The 23,553-nt window shown below is 43.3% G+C and overlaps 1 protein-coding gene across 14 annotated transcripts in view; it reads right to left on the reverse strand.

Annotated features, from left to right (window-relative positions):
• TNRC6B (trinucleotide repeat containing adaptor 6B) overlaps positions 1–23,553 on the reverse strand; it is a 298,093-nt gene that overhangs the window by 66,090 nt on the left and 208,450 nt on the right. For 10 of the 14 annotated variants that reach the window (XM_031656276.1, XM_031656275.1, XM_031656265.1 and 7 more), the window contains 4 exons: positions 18,764–18,785; positions 8,516–8,857; positions 3,960–6,308; positions 1,055–1,213 (listed from right to left, as the gene is read on the reverse strand). In XM_031656276.1, the coding sequence (XP_031512136.1) occupies positions 1,055–1,213; positions 3,960–6,308; positions 8,516–8,857; positions 18,764–18,785 (2,872 nt within the window). Of the gene's footprint in view, positions 1–1,054; positions 1,214–3,959; positions 6,309–8,515; positions 8,858–18,763; positions 18,786–20,879; positions 23,259–23,553 lie in introns of those variants that run through there. The other 4 variants (XM_031656273.1, XM_031656278.1, XM_031656277.1 and 1 more) reach the window with 2 other exon arrangements.

The following is a 23,553-nucleotide window of genomic DNA, read 5'->3' on the forward strand; positions in this document are numbered from 1 at the left end:
AATGTTCATTATTTAGTCAAAAGATAATCCCTTAAATCTGCTACATGGTAGAAAAGAGATGTTGGAACATTTTTAAGAAAGTTACAAAAATAAGTGGAAACAGGCACTTGAATTCAGGAACAGCCAATGAGGCATTCCATAGCCTCAGTCCACAGAGTTCTGCTCATTACTGTGATACACATCGCCAGCTGGATCAAGTACAGCTTAGATTTTAGATTTTCAATGATTCTGAATAAGTGTGATGTTCTTCATTTAAAATACTGAAGTTAAATTTATGCCAGGTTCAAAAAATCTGAAATGATCTTATGTGGAAGAAAAACGACAAAGGCAAAGGAAAGTGCAGAAGGATGAAGTCACTGGGCAGCACAGATCATATTCCACATGAAAAGCCAGGAACTTTTGCTTTAAATTGTACTAACAAACAAGTAGAAATGCAAGCTAGACATGGTGAGCACATAGTCACTGGGCTAAAAGCATCACATCAAAATTACAATTCTGTCCAGATACTAAATTTAAAACAACATTAGCTTATGATTTTTAGTTCACCTTAAACATTTTAAGAAACGCCAAGCCAAGCCACAACCGTTTGCTATTAACTAATTATTTAACACTCAAGGTCCTGAATCTCACTGAATCAACAGTTTAAAACTAAACAGCCCTCACCAAAATGTCAGATTCTCAAATCTGACATTTGACAAACATTTAACAAAGAATCCCGGCTGGGCACGGTGGCTCACGCCTGTAGTCCCAGGACTTTGGGAGGCCAAGGCGGGCGGATCACGAGGACAGGAGTTCAAGACCAGCCTGCCCAACATGGCAAAACCCCATCTCTACTAAAAATACAAAAATTAGCCGGGCATGGTGGCGGGCGCCTGTAATCCCAGCTACTCGGGAGGCTGAGGCAGGAGAATCGCTTGAAGCTGGAAAGCAGAAGTTGCAGTGAGCCGAAATTACACCACTGCACTCCAGCCTGGGTGACAAGAGTGAAACTCCATCTCAAAAAAAAAAAAAAAAAAAAAAAGAATCCCTCAAAAATGAAAAGCTTCACACTTACTAGGCTTCATGGCATTGGGAGCGTTGGCGGGCGTGTTCCCCCAGCCTGTGGTCGATGCTCCTGTATCATCCATCTCGCCCCACCCAGGACTGCTTTCATTTGGCTCACCCCAAGCGGAAGTACCATTATCTGGAGCAGGTGGTGTGCTTTTGCTCCAGACTATAAAGAAAGGAAATGTCTCTAAGAATCATTTGTTAAATGAAATGCCATAATATCCAGTGGGGTGAAGGTGGAGGGAACAGGCATGCCTATATTCTGTCGACAGAAATGTAAATAGATTCAACTTTCATGTGAGGGGCATTTGGCAATGTCACCTTTTAAAAAAATCTGATGCACACTAAACTTCTGACCCAGTAACTCCACTGCCAGGAATTTTTTTTTTTTTTTTTTTGAGACAGAGTCTTGCTCTGTTACCAAGGCTAGAGTGCAGTGGTGTGGTCATGGCTCACAGCAACCTCCACCTCCCAGGTTCAAGCGATTCTCCTGCCTCAGTGTCCCGAGTAGCTGGGATTACAGGCGCACGCCACCATACCCAGCTAATTTTTGTATTTTTTTTTTTTTTTAAGTAGAGACAGGGTTTCACCATGTTGGCCAGGCTGGCCTCGAACTCCTGACCTCATGATCTGCCTGGCTCGGCCTCCCAAAGTGCTGGGATTACAGGCATGAGCCACCATGCCCAGCCTGCCAGAAAATCATACTACAAATATACTTGTAAAAATAGGTGAAATTACATGTATAACAATACTCACTGCATCACTGATAGAAAAAATGTGGAAACAACCTAAATATCCACCACAAGCGGACTGGTTAGACCAACTGTGGGTCACCCGTAAAAGAAATACTGGGTAAAGGCCGGGTGCGGTTGCTCATGCCTGTTATCCCAGCACTCTGGGAGGCCGAGGCGGGTGGATCTCCTGAGGTCAGGAGTTCAAGACCAGTCTGACCAACATGGCGAAATCCCGTCTCTACCAAAAAATACAAAAATTAGCTGGGCTTGGTGGCGCATGCCTGTAATCCCAGCTATTTGGGAAGCTGAGAAGGAGGTTCACTTGAACCCAGGAGGTGGAGGTTGCAGTGAGCTCAGATTGTGCCACTGAACTCCAGCCTGGGAGACAGAGTGAGACTCCATCTCAAAAAACAGAAATACTGTATATGAAGCAATTTAACAGCAGACTATGTGCTAAAATTGAAAGCTATAAGTATAACGAGAAAAGCAAGGTGAAGAACAGTATACAAAGTACAATCCCTTCTCTATGAAAGTTCTGAATGAAGCACAAACTTCTAAGAGATAACCTGTGGGAAGAGACCCTAGGGGTTAAGATTCTTTTATTGATTATCTTTTGCTTTTCCACACAGTTTGAAGGTTTTTGCTATGTGGATAAAGTTTTTAAAAATTTTAGCAGGTTTTATTCTGGATGGGGAGCAAGCGAGAAATCTTCATTTCCTTCCTCATTCTTTTCAATACTTGAAAAAAGAATGAGTTAAAAGTAATCATTTTTCTAAGTGGCCACAAATGGATTAGCTGAACACTAGAGGTGTACTCTGAGAAAACTGATTCTTGGCTGGGAGCGGTGGTCATGCCTGTAATCCCAGCACTTTGGGAGGCTGAGGCAGGTGGATCACCTGAGGTCAGGAGTTCGAAACCAGCCTGGCCAACAAGGTGAAATTCTGTCTCTACTAAAAATACAAACATTAGCTGGGCATGGCGGCAGGCATGAGAATCACTTGAACTTGGGAGGCGGAGGTTATAGTGAGTCGAGATCGTGCCACTGCACTCCAGCCTGGGCAACAGAGCGAGATTCTGTCTCAAAAAAAGAAAAAAAAAAGAAAACTGAATCTTAATATTATGATTAACTAAAAAAAGACTAAAAGGTGCATCCCCCTTAATTTGTTGAACTATATGCTTTATAGGGACATTCAAGTTGACAATGACAAACTAAGAATGGCATTACCATTGCTACTTTTACCAGGTATGATGTTTCCTATTCAAATAGTGATGGAAGAAAATTTAATTCTGGGCAACTGATTATCCTAACAATCTCTCTCTCTCTCTCTTTTTTTTTTTTTGTGACAGGGTCTCACTCTGTCACCCAAGCTGGAGTGCAGTAGTGAGATCATAGCTCCCTACAGCCTCCCATCTCCAGGGCTTAGGCGATCCTCTCACCTCAGTCTCTAGAGTAGGTGGGACTATAGGCACATGCACCACACCTGTCTAATTTTTAAAAAATATTTTTTGGAGACTGAAGTCTCTCTAGGTTGCCCAGGCTGGTCTCAAACTCCTGGGCTCAAGGGATCCTCCTGCCCCAGTCTCCCATAGTGCTGGGATTACAGGTGTGAGCCATCTCACTAGGCCTGAGATAACAATAACAATCTCTTATACAAAGTACTCCCATTCCAGAGGTAATCACTAAAAATCATCTGGAAAGAGACAGAAACCTTCCAGATACCAGCTTTGCTTCAGCATCATGATGGCCTCTGGAAAAACACAGGATATTTCCCTTTGCTGGGGAAAGAGAAGCAGAGATGTGTCCACGGGTAGAACCAGAATGGAAATCAGGTCTATTTCTGCTACTACTTTAATTCTTTATTTTAAAATCTAGAACATAGTTTGTTTGGCAAGATATGTCTTTTGGATTCTGCAGACCAATACAATTACAGAAAAATAATTTTGGGGACTAACACAGGGTTGTCATCTTTTCCTTTTGCCAAGAAAGAACATTAAAATGTACTACCAGCATCTGCCATCACTAGCATTTTATAAAATGAGGTTCTGTCAGCAACAGAGTAGGAACTGTAGGAAAGCGTCTCAGAACAAAACTAAATTGAATAAATTCACCTAATAAAAATGCCTTGGTCTAGGATTTCTTTTCTTCATCAAAAGCTGCAAGAAAAAGCCACTGCTTACCTGATGCCGATTTACCGGTCATTGGGGTGGGCAGGTTTGGTTCTCGAGGTGCCGGGCCCCCTTGGGAATTCTTATCCCACAGATTCACATTCTTGTAGTTGTAACTGTTAGGGTCTCCCCATGCTGAAGTGCCATCATCAATGTCCATTTTCCGACTAATTGACTGTGGGGATGGCTCTTCCCAACCACTGGGTTCCTCATCCTTAGGGGTTGCAGGCTGTGGCCCGCTGCTCCAGCTGGAACTGGAAGGTCGAACGTTGCCTGGAGGTGGTGGGGGTGGGCCTCCCCACGAACCAGAAGCCTCTGGTTGTGGTGGCGGTGGCTGCTGTGGGGGCTGCTGCTGTTGGTGTTGTTTATTCCAGGAATTGGGCTGTCGGCCTGTCTCATTCCATGCTGGGGATCTTTTGCAATCCTCCCACCCACCTTTTGAAGCTAGGCTTGCATTGCCACCATTACCCCAGGTTCCGATTTCATTCTGCCCTCCTTCACCCCACCCAGACACAGGTTTACTTGCAGAACTTTCCCAACTGCTGTTTTTCGTCTGATCGACTTCCTCTCCCCAACCGTTCTTCCCAGAAGACCATCCTTGATTGGGCTGGCGTCCACCTCCCCACCCCTGATCCTTGCTGGGATTCTCATTCCAAGAGGAAGGTGTCTTTTCATCAGGCCGTCCTCCTCCCCAGTTGGAAGAGTTGTTGTTCTTGTAGTCATTCCAGCCTCCTGTGTTCTTGGGGTCTTTCCACTCTGTAGAGGCTGAGAGCTCCCCCCATCCAGACTTCATTTGATTGCTTTGGCTGGGTGCATCTCCCCAGCCCCCTGAGTTCTTGGTCTGTGTGGCAGCGCTCTCCCACCCCTCAGTTCCTTTGTCAGATTTCCCCTCAGGCCTTGGCACCTCTTCAATGTCCCACACTGTGTCCTGCTTAATTTGAGTTTGGCCCCAGCCAGTGTTTGAGAGCACCCTGGGGTCCAAATCAGTTCGGCTCAAAAGAGTCTGCAAGACAGCCTGACAATCAGGATGTGTGGGCCTGTACGACCGACGGCCAGAGTTATGACTGTCGCTACTTCCTGCTTTGTGGTTGCTTCCAGTGCTTTGACCTCCAACTTCACTTCCTGTGGAGCTGGAAGATCTTCCCCAACAGGGAGCCTGGGCATTGCCTTGGTTTTCAGGGAGGGGGTGGCCCTTTTGATTGTCCCATGCTCCAGTGCTAGAATTTGGTTGGTTTGGACCACTCCATTCTCCAATTTTCAACTCATCAGACCCAGTCGGCTGTTTCCATTCTCCCTGAGAGACCCCAGATGTCATTTTGTTCCCTTCACCCCATTTGTTGTCATTAGAGTCCTGGGGGCCAAAGTTCCAGGACCCACCCGTAGACCTGTTATTGTTGTCCCAAGAGTCATTTTTTGACCCAGTTGATTTCTGAACAGAAGCTCCTTTCCAGGAGTCCTCTCTCTCTTTTCCATTGTTCCCATTGTTTCCAGAATTGCTTTGTCCAGAGACTGTGTCAGTTCCAGAAGGCCCCCTAGCTGCACCCCAAGATCCAACACTCCCAGTCTTTCGATCTCCAGTGCTTTGTGAAGGGGCATCAGTGCTCCTGGAGGTGTTCCCCAAGCCCATTCCGAAGGGCATTCCCTTATTCTCCATGGGGTTTGGTGAACTTAAGTTCAAGGAGTTAGTGTTTCCATTTTTTGGTCCATCAGTGTTATGAATTTGAGCCTGTTCTCTGCCAGAGACAACAAAATTAACACCCGCATTTTCCATCTTTGACTGCTGTTCCCTGGATGTCTGACCTACTGTGCTAACCTGTGCACTGGAATTACTATTCTCTGCTTCCAATGCCCCTTTCCTAGAAGTTCCTTCTTGGACCAGTGCTGGCCAGGCAGATGGGTTGCTATTTGGGTTAAAGTTGCTGAAGCCAGAGCCAGGTCCAATTCTATCCTGACCACTCACATTCCTCCAATTTCCTAGTCCATTGTTGTTCTCTGTAGTTGAGTTGGAAGATTGAACAGATTTAGCCTTAGGGTCAGATTTCCAGACCCCAAGATTACATTCGTTCCCAGAACTTGCAGACTGGCACTGGCTCCCTTTTCCTTTGTTACTAGTGGTGCTTCCTGGCAGAGTGCTCTTCTCAGAGCCAGGATTCGAGGCACTGTTGTTATCGGTGGTGTTTTCGGAAGAAGATTCAGTGTCTTTGCTGGCAATACAAGGCCACTCTTCCATGTCAGACCCGTCTACAATCACCTTGTCCCAGATGTGAATTGGGTTGGGGGAGGTGCCGTTGTTGGAGGAGGCTCCCGAGCCCCAAGTGGAATTTGCATAATTTGAAGCAGCAGCACCTCCAAGGGTTGAGTCTGGGGAAGAGATCATCTTATTAATCACAGCTTCACATGCATTCATTACCCATTAATCCCTCAAAGGGGCTCTCCTTTGAGCTCTGCCCTTAGGAGAGCTAATCACATGCCAGTTTCTCTCAATCCAGTTGCTTGTATCACAACTGTCTTAGTCATCTCTTCTTTTCCATTTGCCTTGTGTTATACCGGCTACGTCTCACTTCATCTCTCTCAAAACTACACCCTTTGCCGTTCCTGTTGACAGAGAAGGGCCTTCTTGTATTTTGGGACAAGGCAGTAGCAATGACACTCTAAACCTGCCCTGTATCTCCAGTCCACTCTAAACACCCCTGGCTGGAGCAATCTTTCTAAAGCACACCTTCGATTACATCACTGCTGTACGGAGAACCTTCAACAGTTCCTTAGTGCCCAAGAATAAAGCTGAATTCCTTGGCCTCGAATGTCATCAAGATGCTCCATGACCTGGGACCAACCAACTTTTCTAGTCTTATCTTCTCCTGCTTCCTATGTAGATGATAATATTCCACACTACTTGACATTCCACAACTCATGCCTTCTCACTCTGGCACCATTCCACGTTGGCACCTACTGTGTTTTCCTGCTGAATTCACACAGTGAAATTTACTCATCCTTCTGGGCCCAATTCAAGTGTCATTTCATCTACCAAGCTGTTTTCAAGCTCATCACCTGAAAATAATCTTTCCCTGTCTAGAGCCATTTTGCTCAGCACTGCGGCACCATGTTCACAACTTTCCTTCCCCATGTTAGCATCTTTGAGGCAGAGACTCTAACTTGCTAACGTTAGAATTCCACGCAGCAGCCAGCACAATGCTGCTGAGTAAGCATCTGCTGAATGATGGATGCCCGCTGAGCCACTGAGCTCGGTGCCCGGGGTTGGGGGGGTATCACACGAGTATGAATTAGGCAGAGTTCACAACCCCAAGGAACTCAATCTGATAAATGAGGCTGGCTCACCATATATTTTGGTGGAATTTACCATATTTGGTGGGAAAAAATGTTTTTAATGAGATCATTTCTTCTCGATTTACTTTGGCTTCTTTAACCAGGCAGCTTTTAATCAATTTGAAGTTGCAAAGTACTATACAGAGGCATAGAAAAATAAAAAGCATAGAATCCCAAACTCTTGAAATTTAGGGCCCTCCTTGGTTTTAATAATGTGCACTCTGACTCACACTGGCCCCATGTCTCCTCCTAGGCCTGGCTACACTGGGCTGCAGAAACTCCGCCCAACAGGGCCCGCCCCCTCACATGCTTCCTTTTGCAGCTGGTTAGGAGAGGCCAGGAAGGAAAGGCCATGGGTAGGGCTTATCTCTGCAGGAAGTCTGTGTCACCACGAGGTTTCTTTCCATCCTTACTCTGCACACAACAAGGTGGTAACCGAATTTTCTAGGCAATTATTTGTTCAAACTCAGAACTCCAATAAAGCATCCTACTGGTGACAACCACCAATCAATTCATTGTCTTTGCCAATGCTTAATGGTATTCAAGCTCTGAATTTTAATATCACCCCAAAAGACATTTTAAGTTGAAATCTGTTAATAAACTTTAAAAGATATTTAGAATTTCTTAGCTGATAGTTGACTTAGTATTCATCTGTTAAAAACTCTCAAAACTTCTAGTAGAACCCTTCAGCTAAATCTCTCTTATTTCTACATACAGTTTTTAACAAAGCTCAAAATTCAGGGCCCTCAAAAGAAATATTGATTTTTAAAATCTAATTAAAAAGCTATAGAATAGTATTATTTTAGAATCCTCCCAAGATTCTATATTGCAATGTAGCAAATCATTTTCTCTATCCTCCTAGCATTCTGGAAACATAACACAGGCATCTAAAGATTCGCCTTCACACAAGCCCCGTGTCCAATTATGCCCTGAACACATATGACAGTGGAACTGTGGAGGTTCAAATTTATAACACTCTGGTCTGAGAAGGAAAAAAGGCCCCCAAAATAATGAGCATCAACAGCTAAAACAGCCCTCATGCCAAGAGCACACACTTATGGAACACTAACCCTCAGTTCCAAGAATCACCAATACACATCACATACTAGGATCCTCTCTCATCTTTTGACTAACCCCAGTGGTTTATACAATTAATGGCTCTCCTGGACTTTACATTAAGCAATGCAAACAAAGTGCTCTCTGTCTGTCAAGCTGCCATGCATTCGATTCACAGCGTGCCTTACCTGGCGCAGTCCCACTCTCACTCTGCAGCAGCGCTCCTGTCACTTGTGCGTTGTTTGGGTTTGCTCCAGGTGCTGCGCAGGGAGGAGGCCCTGCCCCACCCCCAAGGAGCATGCAGGACGGTGGAGGGGGCTGCCCACGTTTTAGTAACACTTTGTGGTCCTGCTGGCAACGGAATCGCGGCGGCACCTCCCGAGGCATGTAGCGGGCGGCGCTTGGCGGTTGTCCGTTCGGCACTGCCACCCTTTTGGCATTGTTGCCACCATTGACTGGTGGCGATGGAGAGCTGCCAATTGGGCTGGCGGCCGTTGGTTGGCTTAAACTTGGTTTCGTCACTTCGGGCACTAAAAGAGAGGGGTTGGGAAACAGTCTTTGAAATACATCAAATACATTTTTTCTAAAACTTTAAATAATTTTATTATTTTATTGAGAGATGGAGTCTTGCCATGTTGCCCACGCTGGTCTCGAACTTGGGCTCAAGGGATTCTCCCACCTTGGCTTTCCAAAGTGCTAGGATTACAAGAGTGAGGCACTGCGCCTGGCCAAGATTATTATTATTTTTTATTATTTTATTATTATTTTTTTGAGAAGGAGTCTCATATTGTCGCCTAGGCTGGAGTGCAGTGGTGCAACCTCCGCTCACTGCAACCTCTGCCTCCCGGGTTCAAGCGATTCTCCTGCCTCAGCCTCCCAAGTAGCTCGGATTACAGGCGCCCACCATCACAACCAGCTAATTTTTTGTATTTTTAGTAGAGACGAGGTTTCACTATGTTGGCCAGGCTGGTCTCAAACTCCTGACCTCGTGATCCGCCTGCCTTGGTCTCCCAAAGTATTGGGATTACAGGCATGAGCCACTGCGCCCAGCCTATTTTTTATTTTTTTTTGAGATGGGGTCTTGCTGTATAACTCGGGCTGGAGTGCGGTGATCTTGACTTGATGCAACTTCCACCTCCAGGGCTCAAGTGATCCTCCCACCTCAGCCTCCGACGTAGCTGCGACTATAGGCATACACCACCATGCCAACTAATTTTTTTTCCTCTTCTAGAGACAGGGTTTCGCCATGTTGCCTACCTAGGCTGGTCTCAAACTCCTGAACTCAAGCTATTTACCCACCTCGGCCTCCCAAAGTGCTGGGATTATAGGTGTGAGCCACCACACCCAGACCCTGGCTAAGATTATTTGTAAGAAAGCTTACATGGTACCAATTCTAACAAAGTAACTTCTCCTTTCACTCTACTCTCAAGGGACATAGTTATTCCAAATTCTCCACCATCTCTTCACAGTTTACTGAAGGCAGGATGAAGGTGGCGGCTGATAGTGACATGAATTTAAACACAGCAAGATCATGGAATACATTCCATCAATTAAGGGGGAGATGGAAGCGATCATCATTCACTCCCCTAAATCAACAGTGGAATTAATGCCCTGAAGTGCTGCCTAGAAGAGTTAAATGTCCATGGCAAAGTCCTTGGGAAAGGGTTCAAGCCTCAGTCCAAGGGTCCCTTCCTTTCAACCACATTCTTTTTTTTTTTTTTTTTTTTTTTTTGAGACGGAGTCTCGTTCTGTCACCCAGGTTGGAGTGCAGTGGCAGGATCTCGGCTCACTGCAAGCTCTGCCGCCTTCCGGGTTCACAACATTCTCCTGCCTCAGCCTCCCAAGAGGCTGGGACTACAGGCGCCTGCCACGACACCCAGCTAATTTTCTTTGTATTTTTAGTAGAGATGGGGTTTCACCGTGTTCGCCAGGATGGTCTGGATCTCCTGACCTCGTGATCCGCCCGCCTCGGCCTCCCAAAGTGCTGGGATTACAGGCGTGAGCCACCGCGCCCGGCCCTCATCCACATTCTTAAAAGATCTACCCCTGAGTAACCTTTCTTGAAGTCCCCGGCCTAGGTGAGCTAAACATTCTTCCCAAGTGTTCCTGGAACACATCATCCCGCTCTCTCTACCATGAAAATTCTCCATTCAAAAGTCCATCTATCTCTACCACAGAAATTCTCCATTTATAAGTCCCATCTCTCTCTGCCACGGAAATTCTCCACTTACAAGTCCTTCTCCCTCACCAGGCCATGACTTCCTGAGGGCAAGGACCCATCTTTCATCTTTTCTTTTTTCCTTAGGGCATGGCACAGAGTAGACTCTTACAAGAAACTCCAGGTCTGGAAAATCACAAACTCAGCTTGGTTTTGGTTTCTACAGCTACCTGGACTCAAAGACTTGCACCGCTCTCTGTGTAAATACTAGAAATGTTACAAATCTTTTTGCTTTTGTTAAATGTAAATACTTTTTCTATTTACTTTAAATAATTCAATTTTTTGACCTCAATTTTAAAAATGGCCCGCATACAGTGTGGGAATGTCGGGGCAACCAGGAAGCTGCACTCTGCCAGATCCTCTGGCTCTCCTCCTTGAACCTACAGAGAAGGCTGAGATCTGCACCTCCCTCACTACATGCTGCCAAAAGATCACTACCCTCTCCATAAACTCTGCCTGGCAAATAGAGGCTGGAAGTCGTACAGAAATAATCATCAAGCCTGATAGTTCAGATGATTCTGAGGCCCAAGTCCCTGCCTCCCAGGGTAACGTCAAGGCCAGCTCTGCGGGTAATGCTGCTTTGACTGCTAAAATGATGCTGGGCCAGCATGTCGCTTGTTGAACTGGCTCCTTTATAAGAGAGATACAGCATCATCAGAAATCAGGCGGCCCAATCTATGCCACTACCGGACATTAACACACTGTGGGTGACAGGAAGTGCCTGCAGCAACTTCCAGGCGACCCCATGTCTAACTTCAGCCAATCACAAGGCAGTCCCAGCTACTCAGGAGGCTGAGGAGAATTGCTTGAACCTGGGAGGCGGGGCTTGCAGTAAGCCGAGATCCCGTCACTGCACTCCAGTCTGGGCCACAGAGCAAGACTCCGTCTCAAAAAAAAAAAAAAAAAAAGAAAGAAAGAAAATAAAATTAGTCATTATCTAATATTCATGACCTATAATAGATGGATACATAACTGGTAAATGAATGAATGAAGATTATTTAATATTAATTTTCTATCTGTTATTGGCGGATTCTATAGCATAGGGCATTCGCAATCCCCTTTTATCTTATTATGAGAATAAACAAGAAGTTGGCAGAGACTGGAGAAATTCATCCAAACTGGTTTTTAGGACGGAAAGAGCTATGTTTCTGTAAGGCTGCCCTTCTATAAAAGGTCTAGAATCTTCATTGTAAGTTAACCAGGTCTACTACACACTTTTAACTCAATCCAGAAAAACAAGACAAGACAGAGTGACCTGCAGGACTGAGTGCCGAACTTCAGTTTGACTCACTTTAAAACATTCACAGCACTGCTTCAACCGAGGAAATTTGGTAGGTATCACGTATCATGTAAGATTCCTTGCAAAAGTTCCTCAGGGCACTTTCCCACCACATCAGAGACAGAATGTATTGTAAATGATAAAGTCATTATAAAATGGGAACACACCTCAACCACTTTCCTCCCAATACAGTGTGCTCTGGCCCAGGAGATTAGTCATTCAAACTCCAGGACATCACGTACAAATAGGTCAAAGTATAAACAGAAGAAAAACAAAACCTCCAGGAAACTGTCAGAAAACGCCCAAGACACCACCTTAGTCATAGCAAACTGTGTTTCAGCACCTGAGTGAATTCTTCTTCTATTTTTAAAATCACACCTTTCTGTGAATCCGAGAACGTTAAGCCTTTAAAGGCCAACCAGAATTGCCGGCACTAATTGGAGAGCAATGCAGCTTTTTAGGCGGGAGGTCTGATCCAAATTGACTCCCAAAGTCCAAACTTAAGACATCAGAATCCATGTGTGTCACCCATCATCATGGTCCAGAATGTTAGATAAAGGGCAAGAGAAGCTATTGTTAAGTCTGAACATGTTACTTTTCAGGCTGTCTCTTTTCTGAATCTTAAGGATTTGTAAGTTGTGCAAGTTTTTCTAAAGATCAGCTGTTCAAAGTAAGGGCATAGTTTCTTAATTTCCAGAGGAAAGGTTTGTGGCTTAAACATGATCTCAGTACTATAGGGAAATAAAAACATTGTGGGGGGTGGGGGGAAACTATGTATCCTATTTTCTAATTTCCATTCATTTACTTTTTTTTTTTTTTGAGACAGAGTCTTGCTTTGTTGCCCAGAGTAGAGTGGAGTGGCAGGATCTCAGTTTGCTGCAACCTCCACCTCCTGAGGCAGGAGAATCGCTTGGGTTCAGCCTCCAGAGTAGCTGGGATCACAGGCGTATACCACCATGCCTGGCTAATTTTTGTATGTTTAACAGAGATGGGGTTTCACTATGTTGGCCAGGCTGGTCTTGAACTCCTGACCTCAGGTGATCTGCCTGCCTTGGCCTCCCAAAGTGCTGGGATTACAAGCGTGAGCCACCGTACCTGGCTGTTCATTCATTTACTTTTTTTTTTTTTGAGACGGAGTTTCACTCTTGTTGCCCAGACTGGAGTACAGGAGTACAGTGGCGTGATCTCGGCTCTCTGTAACCTCTGCCTCTCAGGATCAAGCAATTCTCCTGCCTCAGTCTCCCAAGTAGCTGGGATTACAGGTGTGTGTCACCATACCTGGCTAATTTTGTATTCTTAGTAGAGACGGGATTTCACCATGTTTGCCAGGCTGGCCTCAAACTACTGACCTCAGGTGATCCACCTGCCTCAGCCTCCCAGAGTGCTGGGATAAAAGGCATGAGCTACCATGCCTGTCCCTTCATTTACTTTTAAGAACCATTGAATTGAATCTCCTCCCCTTCCTCATCCCATTTATCTTATTCCATTCTTGCATCTCACAGTTTAAACTTCTAATTGCCCCTATTTCTGAAAACTCCAATTAGATGCTACTTTTTCGGATAAAAGGGCTCTTTAAGAAACTTCCGAACCAGGCAGGGTTCTGAACACAGCAGCTGCACAGAACTAGTACAAACTATTATTTCCTTTAACTATCTCAATGGTATCAAACATAAAAAAGAATGACCTAGAAATGTTTTTAAAGTAGTAGCTAAAATACAAACAAGGCCTAGAAAAGACATTCTAGGCTGAACATTTTAAATCTGATGACATGCAGTGAGCGGTCAACGTGTACTGAACAATTTTCAGTAACCTCTCAGCACTACCTCTATTTCTTTACCTTCCACTCCCTCCTCAACCCAACACACACTGGCTTTTGCCTTAAACATCTCCCTGCAAGCTTCTTTCCCCATAAGTCACTAGTGATCTTGGTTGCCAGTCTAACCAGCCCGCTTTAGACCTTTTCTTCTTTGATTTTTCTGCAGCTTCTGACACCACTCATCATTCCCTCCCTCCTGTTTCTGTGAGACATGCTCCAGCTAGCTCTTCAGCTTTTCCCTTCCTCTTTCTGTGTGGGCTTCTCCTACTCTTGATCAGGGGGATCAGCAAACTTTCTGTAAAGAGCCAGATAGTAAATACTTTAGGGTTTACTGGCCATATGGCCTTCATCACAACAACTCAACTCTGCACTTGTGGGGCCAAAGCACCATAGACAATGTGTAAACAAATGAGTGTGGCTGTGCTCCCATAAAACTTTATTTACCGACAGTGAAATATGAATTTCCTGTCATTTTCACATGTCATGAAATACTGTCCCCATTTTTTCTCCAATAATTAAAAAAACGTAGAAAATATTCTTAGCTCATGGGCAGTGCAAAAATAGACAGCAAGGCCAATTTTGTCCACGGTCATAATGGCAATGCTGGCTTTTGACTGGCGAATAGCAAATGAATTTGGCCATAAGTGGTGGCTTAAAAACAAAACAAAACAAAATCAATGTGACGACAGGGCCTGCACCCTTTCCACATTTCAGTTCCTTGAGTACAAATTCTTCCATGCTCAGGCTTTAACTACCACTTACCATCTTTCCCTTCCTCTCAAACTTGTTTCCTAGCCCCAATCCCATTTCTTCACCCTCAAAGAATGAACTTATCACCCAACCAGCTGCTCAAGTCAGAAACCTGCTTTGTATCTTAGACTTCTCAATGCCCCCCACCCACATTATCATTATCCAATCAACAGTAAGTTAAACTAAAGCCTCTCTCAATTCCTTCCTTCCCCTTTACCATCACTGCTCCTAATCAGGTTCAAGTCCTCATTACCTCCTGTTTGGACTATTTTCGTGCCAATTTATTGGAGCCACATGTCTTGTAATACCTCACATTCATTCACTCTCTCAGAGGCAGCCAGTTTCATCTCTGAACAAGTGGCTTCCCACCACTGTGTTAGAACACACAGGTGTTTCTACAAGGTGTGAGGGGTGCTGTAAGTAGTTTATAAATTATTTAATGGAGGGGACCCCTCCAATAGTAATAAATGAGTAGACTCAAGGTTATCCTGTCCTCACTGTACTATGTCTTCTGAAATAGGCTCAAAACAAAGAGTGGTAGCTAATGTCCTGCGATGGCCCATAACCCAGGTATGCTGATGGAGAAGGTGCTGCTCTCAGCTGTGTCCCAGTGGTAAAGGACAACACCTAAAAAATTTAACTTCTACTGAGCTAGAAGCTTTTCCCTGTTGGCTTTGACTCACCATTGGTGCTATTTGAAGAATAAGCTTCACTGAACAAAATATCTAACAGATAACTACCAAGGAACTGTTAAGTGTCAGGCACTAGAGTCCTTCAAAGTTTTGAAGACAGTTACCTGAGGTTCCCCAAGCAGGAAGCCTTGCTCTGGGAGCTCAACGAGCCCAGGTGTTTAAACCTTTCTGAGTTGACAAATTCCTTGCCCAATCTGGCTTGAACTCCACATGGTCCATGGAGGTTGCTCTCTGTTCCTTTTCATAGTGTGGTGCAAGAAGTGTAAATCCCTTCCTGGATAGTGTATGTCTATTAATGCAGGGGTTTTTTTTTGTTGTTTTTTGTTTTTCTTTTGAGACAGTCTTGCTCTGTTGCCCCAACTGGAATGCAATGGCATTATCTTGGCTCACTGCAACCTCAACCTCGTGGGTTCAAGCGATTCTCCTGCCTCAGCCTCCCGAGTAGTTGGGACTACAGGCGCCCGCCACCACGCCTGGCTAATTTTTTGTATTTTTAGTAGAGATGGGGTTTCACTGTGTTAGCCAGGAAGGTCTCCATCTCCTGACGTTATGATCCACCTGCCTCGGCCTTCCAAAGTGTTGGCATTACAGGCGTGAGCCACCGCGCTCGGCCTACTAATGCAGTTTAAGGTCATCTTATGCTGATACACTCTCATTAAAGCCAACCATCACTCTAACATCTTTTTTTTGTTTGTTTTCAATTGAGACAGGGTCTCGCTCCATTGCCCAGGCTGGAGTACAGTGGCACAATTATGGCTCACTGCAGCCTTGAACTCCTGGGCTCAAGCAATCCTCCTATCTCTGCCTCTCGAGTAGCTGGGATTACAGGCCTGTATCACGGTGCCTGGCCCCTAACATCTTTTTAACAAGGCTAAATTTATACGTCCAACCTCCTCTATTACATAGTCTATACAATTGGGCTTTTTAATCCTAAACTTCATCCCTGTTAAATCTGAATGATTACATCAATTCCTCAAACTCTTTCAGTTCTACTCTAAAATCCAACGAAGGAGGATATTAGCTTCTACCTTAAGTGCTTTCTATTATTTGATACCTGGGTAGCAAGCCAGCTCTAGCCTATGTCTTCACATAACCTCCACTTGAAATCTCTATCCTATTCCTCTGCAGAATTTTCACAATTTTTTTTTTAATGGTGGAGAATACAGGAAGAATATATAATGAATGCACTACTACTCTGAAATACAGAAAAATCTCACTTCGGTCCTCTATACAACCAGGGACTTGGTACCAACGGTCTTTTCTTTGTGCTTCTAGCAACTGTTGGGGAAAGATGGATAGATTCAGATGAAGGGGAGATTGCCTGAGAAAGACACTATCTTTGGGAAGAGGAATATGTCCCCCAGACATGTTAGCTGAGGTAAGAGAAGAAGAAGGAGACTTAGAGTACCAAGGTGGGCTACTGGGAATAAAGATGAAGATGTGGCTGTAAACCTAGACCCAACACTAGAAAGGTCAGGCCCTCCCTCTGTTTACATTCTTAACATACCCCAGGGACAACTGGTATTTCTACTTGCTCTATAACAATTAAATCCCTTAGGAGATTGAAATGGCCTCTCATCTCCCTTTAGGATTATTTTATGTTATCTTTTGATTGGAGGGGTGGGAGGTAGGGAGAGTAGGTTGACTGTGAAACTATGAAATTCCACGACATAGTAGGTATGAGAAAGCGCCCAATTGGAAAAAAAATTTTTTGGGTAGTGAGTAGAAAGGAAACCTTGATTTTTAAGACTGGCAGAGGAAAGAAGAATGTGTTTGAGAACAGGTCTGGTATCCCTCCCAATTTTTTTTCTATAAGAAAAGATGCCTAACAGATTTTCTGTTTCCCAGCACCACTTATCACACAGAGCAGCTCAGTTCACAACTAACACTTGGCTTTGCAAGCATCAGTCTTGTGGCCAGCCTAGGAACCCAACCACCACATTCCAGCAACCAGAGTCTAGACTGTCCAGGAAAAAAAATGCCAATTTTCTCATCTGTTGTCCCCATAAATCATCAAAAAGCCCTACAAATGTAAATACTTAAGTGCCCAAATCCTTTTCTAGAAAGTATGTTGGTTTAGAAAGCATGGACACTGTACCAGCATGAATGACACTATTTCTATGGCAAAGTATCATTTATATTTCAAACAAGTAATTTACAAAGATCCTTCCAAAATAAAGCCTACTTCTGGGCTGAAACTGAGGAAATGTACAAGGGCAGATACTATTCTCTGTAACCAATTAATTATAACTAATAATCATGGTTTCTTTTACACTTCACTACAAACTCCCAGACTACATTCTCCTTTGAAATGTCTTTTGGTTAGAAATTTATTATAGTAACGCCTAGTTATATGAGAATTTATTTTCCATAACTAAGTTTCCTAAGAAATTAGCACTGTCTTATTACTCTTTCATCATTGTGTGACAGGCTTTGGTCTGGTAGTCCAACAAAACAAAACAAAACAATGAAGAAACCAATCATTACAGGGCCTCCCATCAAGCCTTGACCTCTCCATCACCCTTGTCCTTCTCCAAGTCATCACAGTCACATCTAATTCCCTTCATCTAAGGCAGTGATTCTCAACTAGGGACATGTACTGGGGTCACCTGCAGAGCTTTTCAAAATACATCTGCTAGGGCCATGGCCTGGGACTGTGTATTTTGATGATTTTATGCAAATGATTCTTATGCATACCTAATTGAGAAACACATATTTAAGTGGGCAAGGAGAGGAGCTATCTCAAAGAATTAACTCTCTCATTCTGAAGGGGAAATGAAAGAAAGTGTGAACATCACCAGACAAAACTACATGATCAAAATTAACAGCAGAGCAAGAAGCCAAAACAACACAGACTATTAGGTTGAGAATGACCCAAGGGGCACCTGCTCCCGTTTATAACATTTTTTAACAGAGTTAAGCTACTCAAAATATATTATCTTTTAAAAAAGCATATTCCAAGTTTTAGCTTAGAAGGCAGAGTAAACATCCTAGGTGCAATATTCCATTATCAGACTCAATGCATGCTATCAGTCAAGGTGGTTGACAAACTGTTGTAATTCGCATCTGTAAATTAAAAGCTGGTGTTTGTTTTTTGCTATTATTCTTAAAAAAAGTTTTGAAAAGGTTCAATTCAAAATCATGACCCATATACTTTTTTTTTTTTGAGATAGAGTCTCGCTCTGTTGCCCAGGCTGGAGTGCAGTGGCAACCTCCGGCTCACTGCAACCTCCGCCTCCTGGGTTCAAGCAATTCTCATGCCTCAGCCTCCCAAGGAGCTGCGATTACAGGCATGAGCCACCATGTCTGGCTGATTTTTTATTTTTAGTAGACATAGGGTCTCAGCCATGTTGGCCAGGTTGGTCTCAAACTCCTGACCTCAGGTAATCCAGACTCCCAAAGTGCTGGGATTACAGGCGTGAGCCACCGTGCCCAGCCATGACCAATAAACTTTTTAAAACAAGGTATTTACTCTTTTGACTCCTAAAAAATTTAAGGCCAACTAGAAACACTAATACAAGTATTTTCAATTTGTCATTACTGCTCTTCAGTGACTGCAAACAACCCACCTTAATTACTCTACACCCACTCTCTTTTCACTGGATTGGAGGCTGAGTCAGCAACAGTGTAAAAGCTAAACACAAAAGGTTCTAAATAATTTAAAGAGAAAAAAAACCTTACCTTTGGTTTTTTGTTCCGTGACCTGCAAAATAAACAGATAAAAGTAAATGAGATTTGCTTTTTAATTCAGTACTATATTTTCAGACTACTTTAGTCTGATAACTCAAGTAATCCAAGCTGTCAGGCACACAGGCATAGCTGAAATCCAGAAAAAGGAGCTGGGAGTCAGTTCAGACATCCTTCCAAAGACTATGGCCATATGTCCAGCTATAATTTACATGACCACCATTAGGAAGAATAGTAAAACTAAAAAGCATTCCACTCATTATAGGATGAGGTCCCTGTACTGAGAATGCTACTTGCATTTTGATTTCTATGACTAGAGAAAAATCACATGGATGTGGCCCAGAAACTAAATTAGCCATAGACACAAAAAGATTCCCCTATGAGTATAGACACAAAACACTTGATCTCAGATCTAAAAAGCAAAACTTCAGGGACTCGTCATCAGAGGCACCAGACATCACGGTCGGAAAGCAGGATTCAAAACCAAACCTTGTCACTTTCTGGCTATGAGATCCCCAGTTTTCTATTATCTGTTGAATAGAGATAATAATAGTATATCCCTGCAAAGGACTGCTATAAGGATTAAATCAGATACGCTATGCAGTGCTCAATAAATGTTTGCTGTTATTATCAACATTTATATAAAATAGCATGAAGTATAGCACTAAGACTGAAATATGTAAATTTTGGACAAATCAAGGGTGCTTTGTTTAAAAAAAGTATTTCTTTATATAGTAACTAATACGTCTACAGAAATGATTAACCTCTAGAAGGCTGGACAGGCTGAACATAGTAATGGACTTCAGAGAGTTTAGAAACGATGATTAGGAGCCTTACAGAAAACTGCTTCTGATATTTTTAAGAAGGGAAAATAAAGGAGGGCATCTAATTTATAACAATAAAACAAAAGGTGATGCACAAGCAAAGCATCCAAAGGGAACTATGCCATCACTGCAATAGTGGTTACATTAAATTGTTGAGATCATGGGTGATTCCGACTCATGTTCCCAACTGTTCGTCTTTTAAAGCATTTTTATTTGGTTATCTGACTCTTGTCATAAAAATATTCATATAGCAAAGAAGAAGTTTGATGATTTGTGGCTGGTAATCATACTGGATTATGGCCATGGGGGTTCACGAAAACACAATCATCTTTGGAAGGAAGGTCCTGTAGCTGACCAGCCCACCTTGTGATGGATCCCAACACATCATCAGACTCTAAATAGGAGTTAAAGGATCCGCCTATAGAACATCCTGGTGTGTTTCCTACATTCCTGTGTTAAATGACAAGCTAAATCTATTACAGTGAATTTGTGGAACCCAGTGTCTTAAAAGTGAATGTTTCCCAGTACTGTTACAGAGCTCAATTATACTGAAAATACTCTTGTATGATTTTTCTGTATCTCCACTTATCCAAGAATGAATGATGTGCAGCCACTTACCAATTCCCAAAGGCAATTTAGGTTTTATACCATTGTAACTATTTCTTAGAATGCCATTTTGAAGATCAGTCATATACAGGAAGTCAGTGCCTTCCCATTGTAAGCAACAAACCCAAATAATGTCAAATATGTCTTATCATGTGGGTTCTGTTAAGAGCTGTCCCCCAGACGGCAAAAAGCTGGACAATCAAAGCATGTGTTCTGCCAACACTAAACAATTAGCAGCATCAGCCTAAATGAATGTGAATGGAATCCTTCTTTGACACCTCGCTCATGAATGGATATCTAACAGTTTACTCAGTGATGGCTCCAGGAAGAGCCAACTGCTACAACCAATGAACACTGGAAAAGGCTCATGCTTTTCTGTGTGGAAGTAACTTCGTTTTAGCTTTAAGTAAGTGTCAGTTCTTCAAGAAAATTATGTTTCCACCTTCATTCTTGACCATTCACTTATTAAACAATTTCTGAGTGATTATTCTGCACCAGGCACTGCCCTAGTTACTGGCAATACAAATACGAATAAAACCAAGAAACTTACAGTCAGTCAAACAGTGAAGATGGACACAAAGAGGTGGTCATAAAGCGCTGGGGAAAGCAGCATGAAAGATGTGGAAGCCCTTAGAAGAGGCACCACAAATGTTTGCGGACTGAATGAATGAACCACTGACCACATGATAGACCTCTGGCATGTTCTCCACGATTCTTTGCATCATAGCACATTTTATGGCTCCTAGCTGAGGCGTTGTCTCTACAATAAGGTTGGAAACCACGAAGATAATCACATGGTAAGCTTTGTGCTCTCCTTAAAACTGCTAAATCAGAATTTAATTCTGAAATTATGCAATGGTTCAGTATAATAAAACAAGATCAAAGGCCATGCATCAGCCTGAGTCAGCCTAGATTCTGTGTCAAGCTGATCTGGAACATTTTTGAGCAAAAACGATAGAATTTTTACTGTTCATAAAATTAATCACTTAGAAATTTTATTTACGGTGATTTTCCCCTTTGCCATCACTTCTTAATCAGCTCTTAATGCAGATGAAAGCACACAGGAGAGATTATCCAGCTACATAAACTACATTCTCTGCATAAATAATCTCATCCACTCTCAACTACATTCACACCATCTTTATTTTAAATCATTTTTCTTTGTGGAATCCAATGAAAGTTTACACAGGCATATTTTATTAATCATTTTAGATATTGATATTTGTAGTTTAAGAAAACACTGTTATGTATGTTAAAAATGAAGAAGGAATATATACTCTCTAAATCACTCTGTTTGGCATCCTCTTGTTAACAGCCTTTGCTCAAGTTCCTTGGTACCCAGTCTATTAACCACTCATTTCCAGAGACTGCAAAATCCGATTTTTGTAACAACTTAGTAGACGAAATGTGTGAGTGTCCTAAGGAAAGCAAACTTTCACTGAGATTTAATCTCACGTCACTCCAGTTGGAGGTGGAGGGCACAATGTGTGCGAGGCACAGGGAAAAGAGCCCAGAAACCACAGGGGCAATGCTACGAACACCCCACGGCTGGTGGAGCTGCATACTGCAACCTCAGTGACAGGGCATGTGGCCATGGACCCAAAGGGAAGTACAAAAACGTCTCTGGGCTGTTATCTGACTTCCATTATTACTATTATTATTATTTTGGACACAAGATTTCACTCTTGTCACCCAGGCTGGGGTGCAGTGGTGCAATCTCTACTCATTGCAACCTCCACCTCCTAGGCTCAAGTGATCCTTCTACCTCAGCTTCCAAAGTAGCTGGGACCACAGGTATGCACCACCACACTCAGCTAACTTTTTTCTTTTTTTTTTTTTTGGTAGAGACGGGGTTTTCATGTTGGCATTACAGGCACGAACCACCACACCAGGCAATCTGGCTTCTTTATTCAGACTTTTCACTCCAGAATTTTAGGCAATTCTAACAAACTCAGGTGAGAAGCAACACATTAGAAGGAGGCACCCTGACAGCATGAAGATGTGATGGAGAATATACCACTATTAATAGAAACAAACACAATTAAAAGCAAACAAAATCTTCAAGAGCACAGCGGTCTATTATAGCACCAAATAATAATGAATGTTCCTCTTAATTAAGTCATGAAGAAAAGATAAAATTACATTTCATATATTTAACATGGCAGGGACATATGCAATCCAGTTCAGAAACTATTTTCAGAATTTTTCTTATGCTGATACTCACACATCAATTTTTTGAATTATTTCAATAATTCAAAAAATTGAGTTATGAGAAACGCCATATCCAATAATGCTGGAAAAACATGCAGTGTTATACTGGCTTGTGTTTGATTGGCTTGACTCTGTTCTAAATCTAGAGTTTCCTCTGAACCTTGTCACAGTTTCTTTCTCCCTAAACTTAGCTTCGATAACTAGCACCAACACAGGGATCCTCAAATCTGTCCCACAGTAGGCCCTGCTTCACAAATGCTTTACATAGCAGTGACAATACCTGACAGAAAATCACCTTGCCTCCAAAAAAGGCACCAAAGTAACCCCTGCTGAGCCACAGCCCAAGTTAAGAGATGCAAAAAGAATGGTAAGGTGGGGAAACAGGTAAGATCAGACAACGGACAGGGTAGAGAGGCATGCTCTGAAGCAAACAGGGAAGGCAGGCGCATTCTAACCACTCTGCCTTAGACAACTCTGCTGGACAAACCGCTCACCTGAGACCTGACAGGTGACAGCCGTCAGCCCTTTGTCTTTTCTCTTTTAGCATCTCTTGTTTTCTCTAAGCAATTCCTCAAAGCCACACAATGCCATATCCTCCAAAGCACTACGTGGGCTCACTAGATCCTTTCCGAGAGGGATTTCTACTTGTCATTCTCCGAAGGTAGACACAGCACCATGGGGGGACCAAAAGAACACCGGGGCAACCTCTAGCCAGCTTTTAAAAGTTATTCTATAGGCTTAAGAAAATGTAGATTAAATTAATATACAAATAAGGAAATACAACAAGAATTGAGAGTTTGAAAACTCTCTTGCCGGCCGGGCGCGGTGGCTCAAGTCTGTAATCCCAGCACTTTGGGAGGCCGAGACGGGCGGATCACGAGGTCAGGAGATCGAAACCATCCCAACATGGGCTAACATGGTGAAACCCCGTCTCCACTAAAAAATACAAAAAACTAGCCGGGCGAGGTGGCGGGCGCCTGTAGTCCCAGCTACTCGGGAGGCTGAGGCAGGAGAATGGCGTGAACCCGGGAGGCGGAGCTTGCAGTGAGCTGAGATCCGGCCACTGCACTCCAGCCTGGGCGACAGAGCGAGACTCCGTCTCAAAAAAAAAAAAAAAAAAAAAAAAAGAAAACTCTCTTGCCT

Source organism: Papio anubis, chromosome 16 (assembly GCF_008728515.1).
Source record: "Papio anubis isolate 15944 chromosome 16, Panubis1.0, whole genome shotgun sequence".
In the NCBI taxonomy this organism is placed as follows: domain Eukaryota; kingdom Metazoa; phylum Chordata; class Mammalia; order Primates; family Cercopithecidae; genus Papio; species Papio anubis.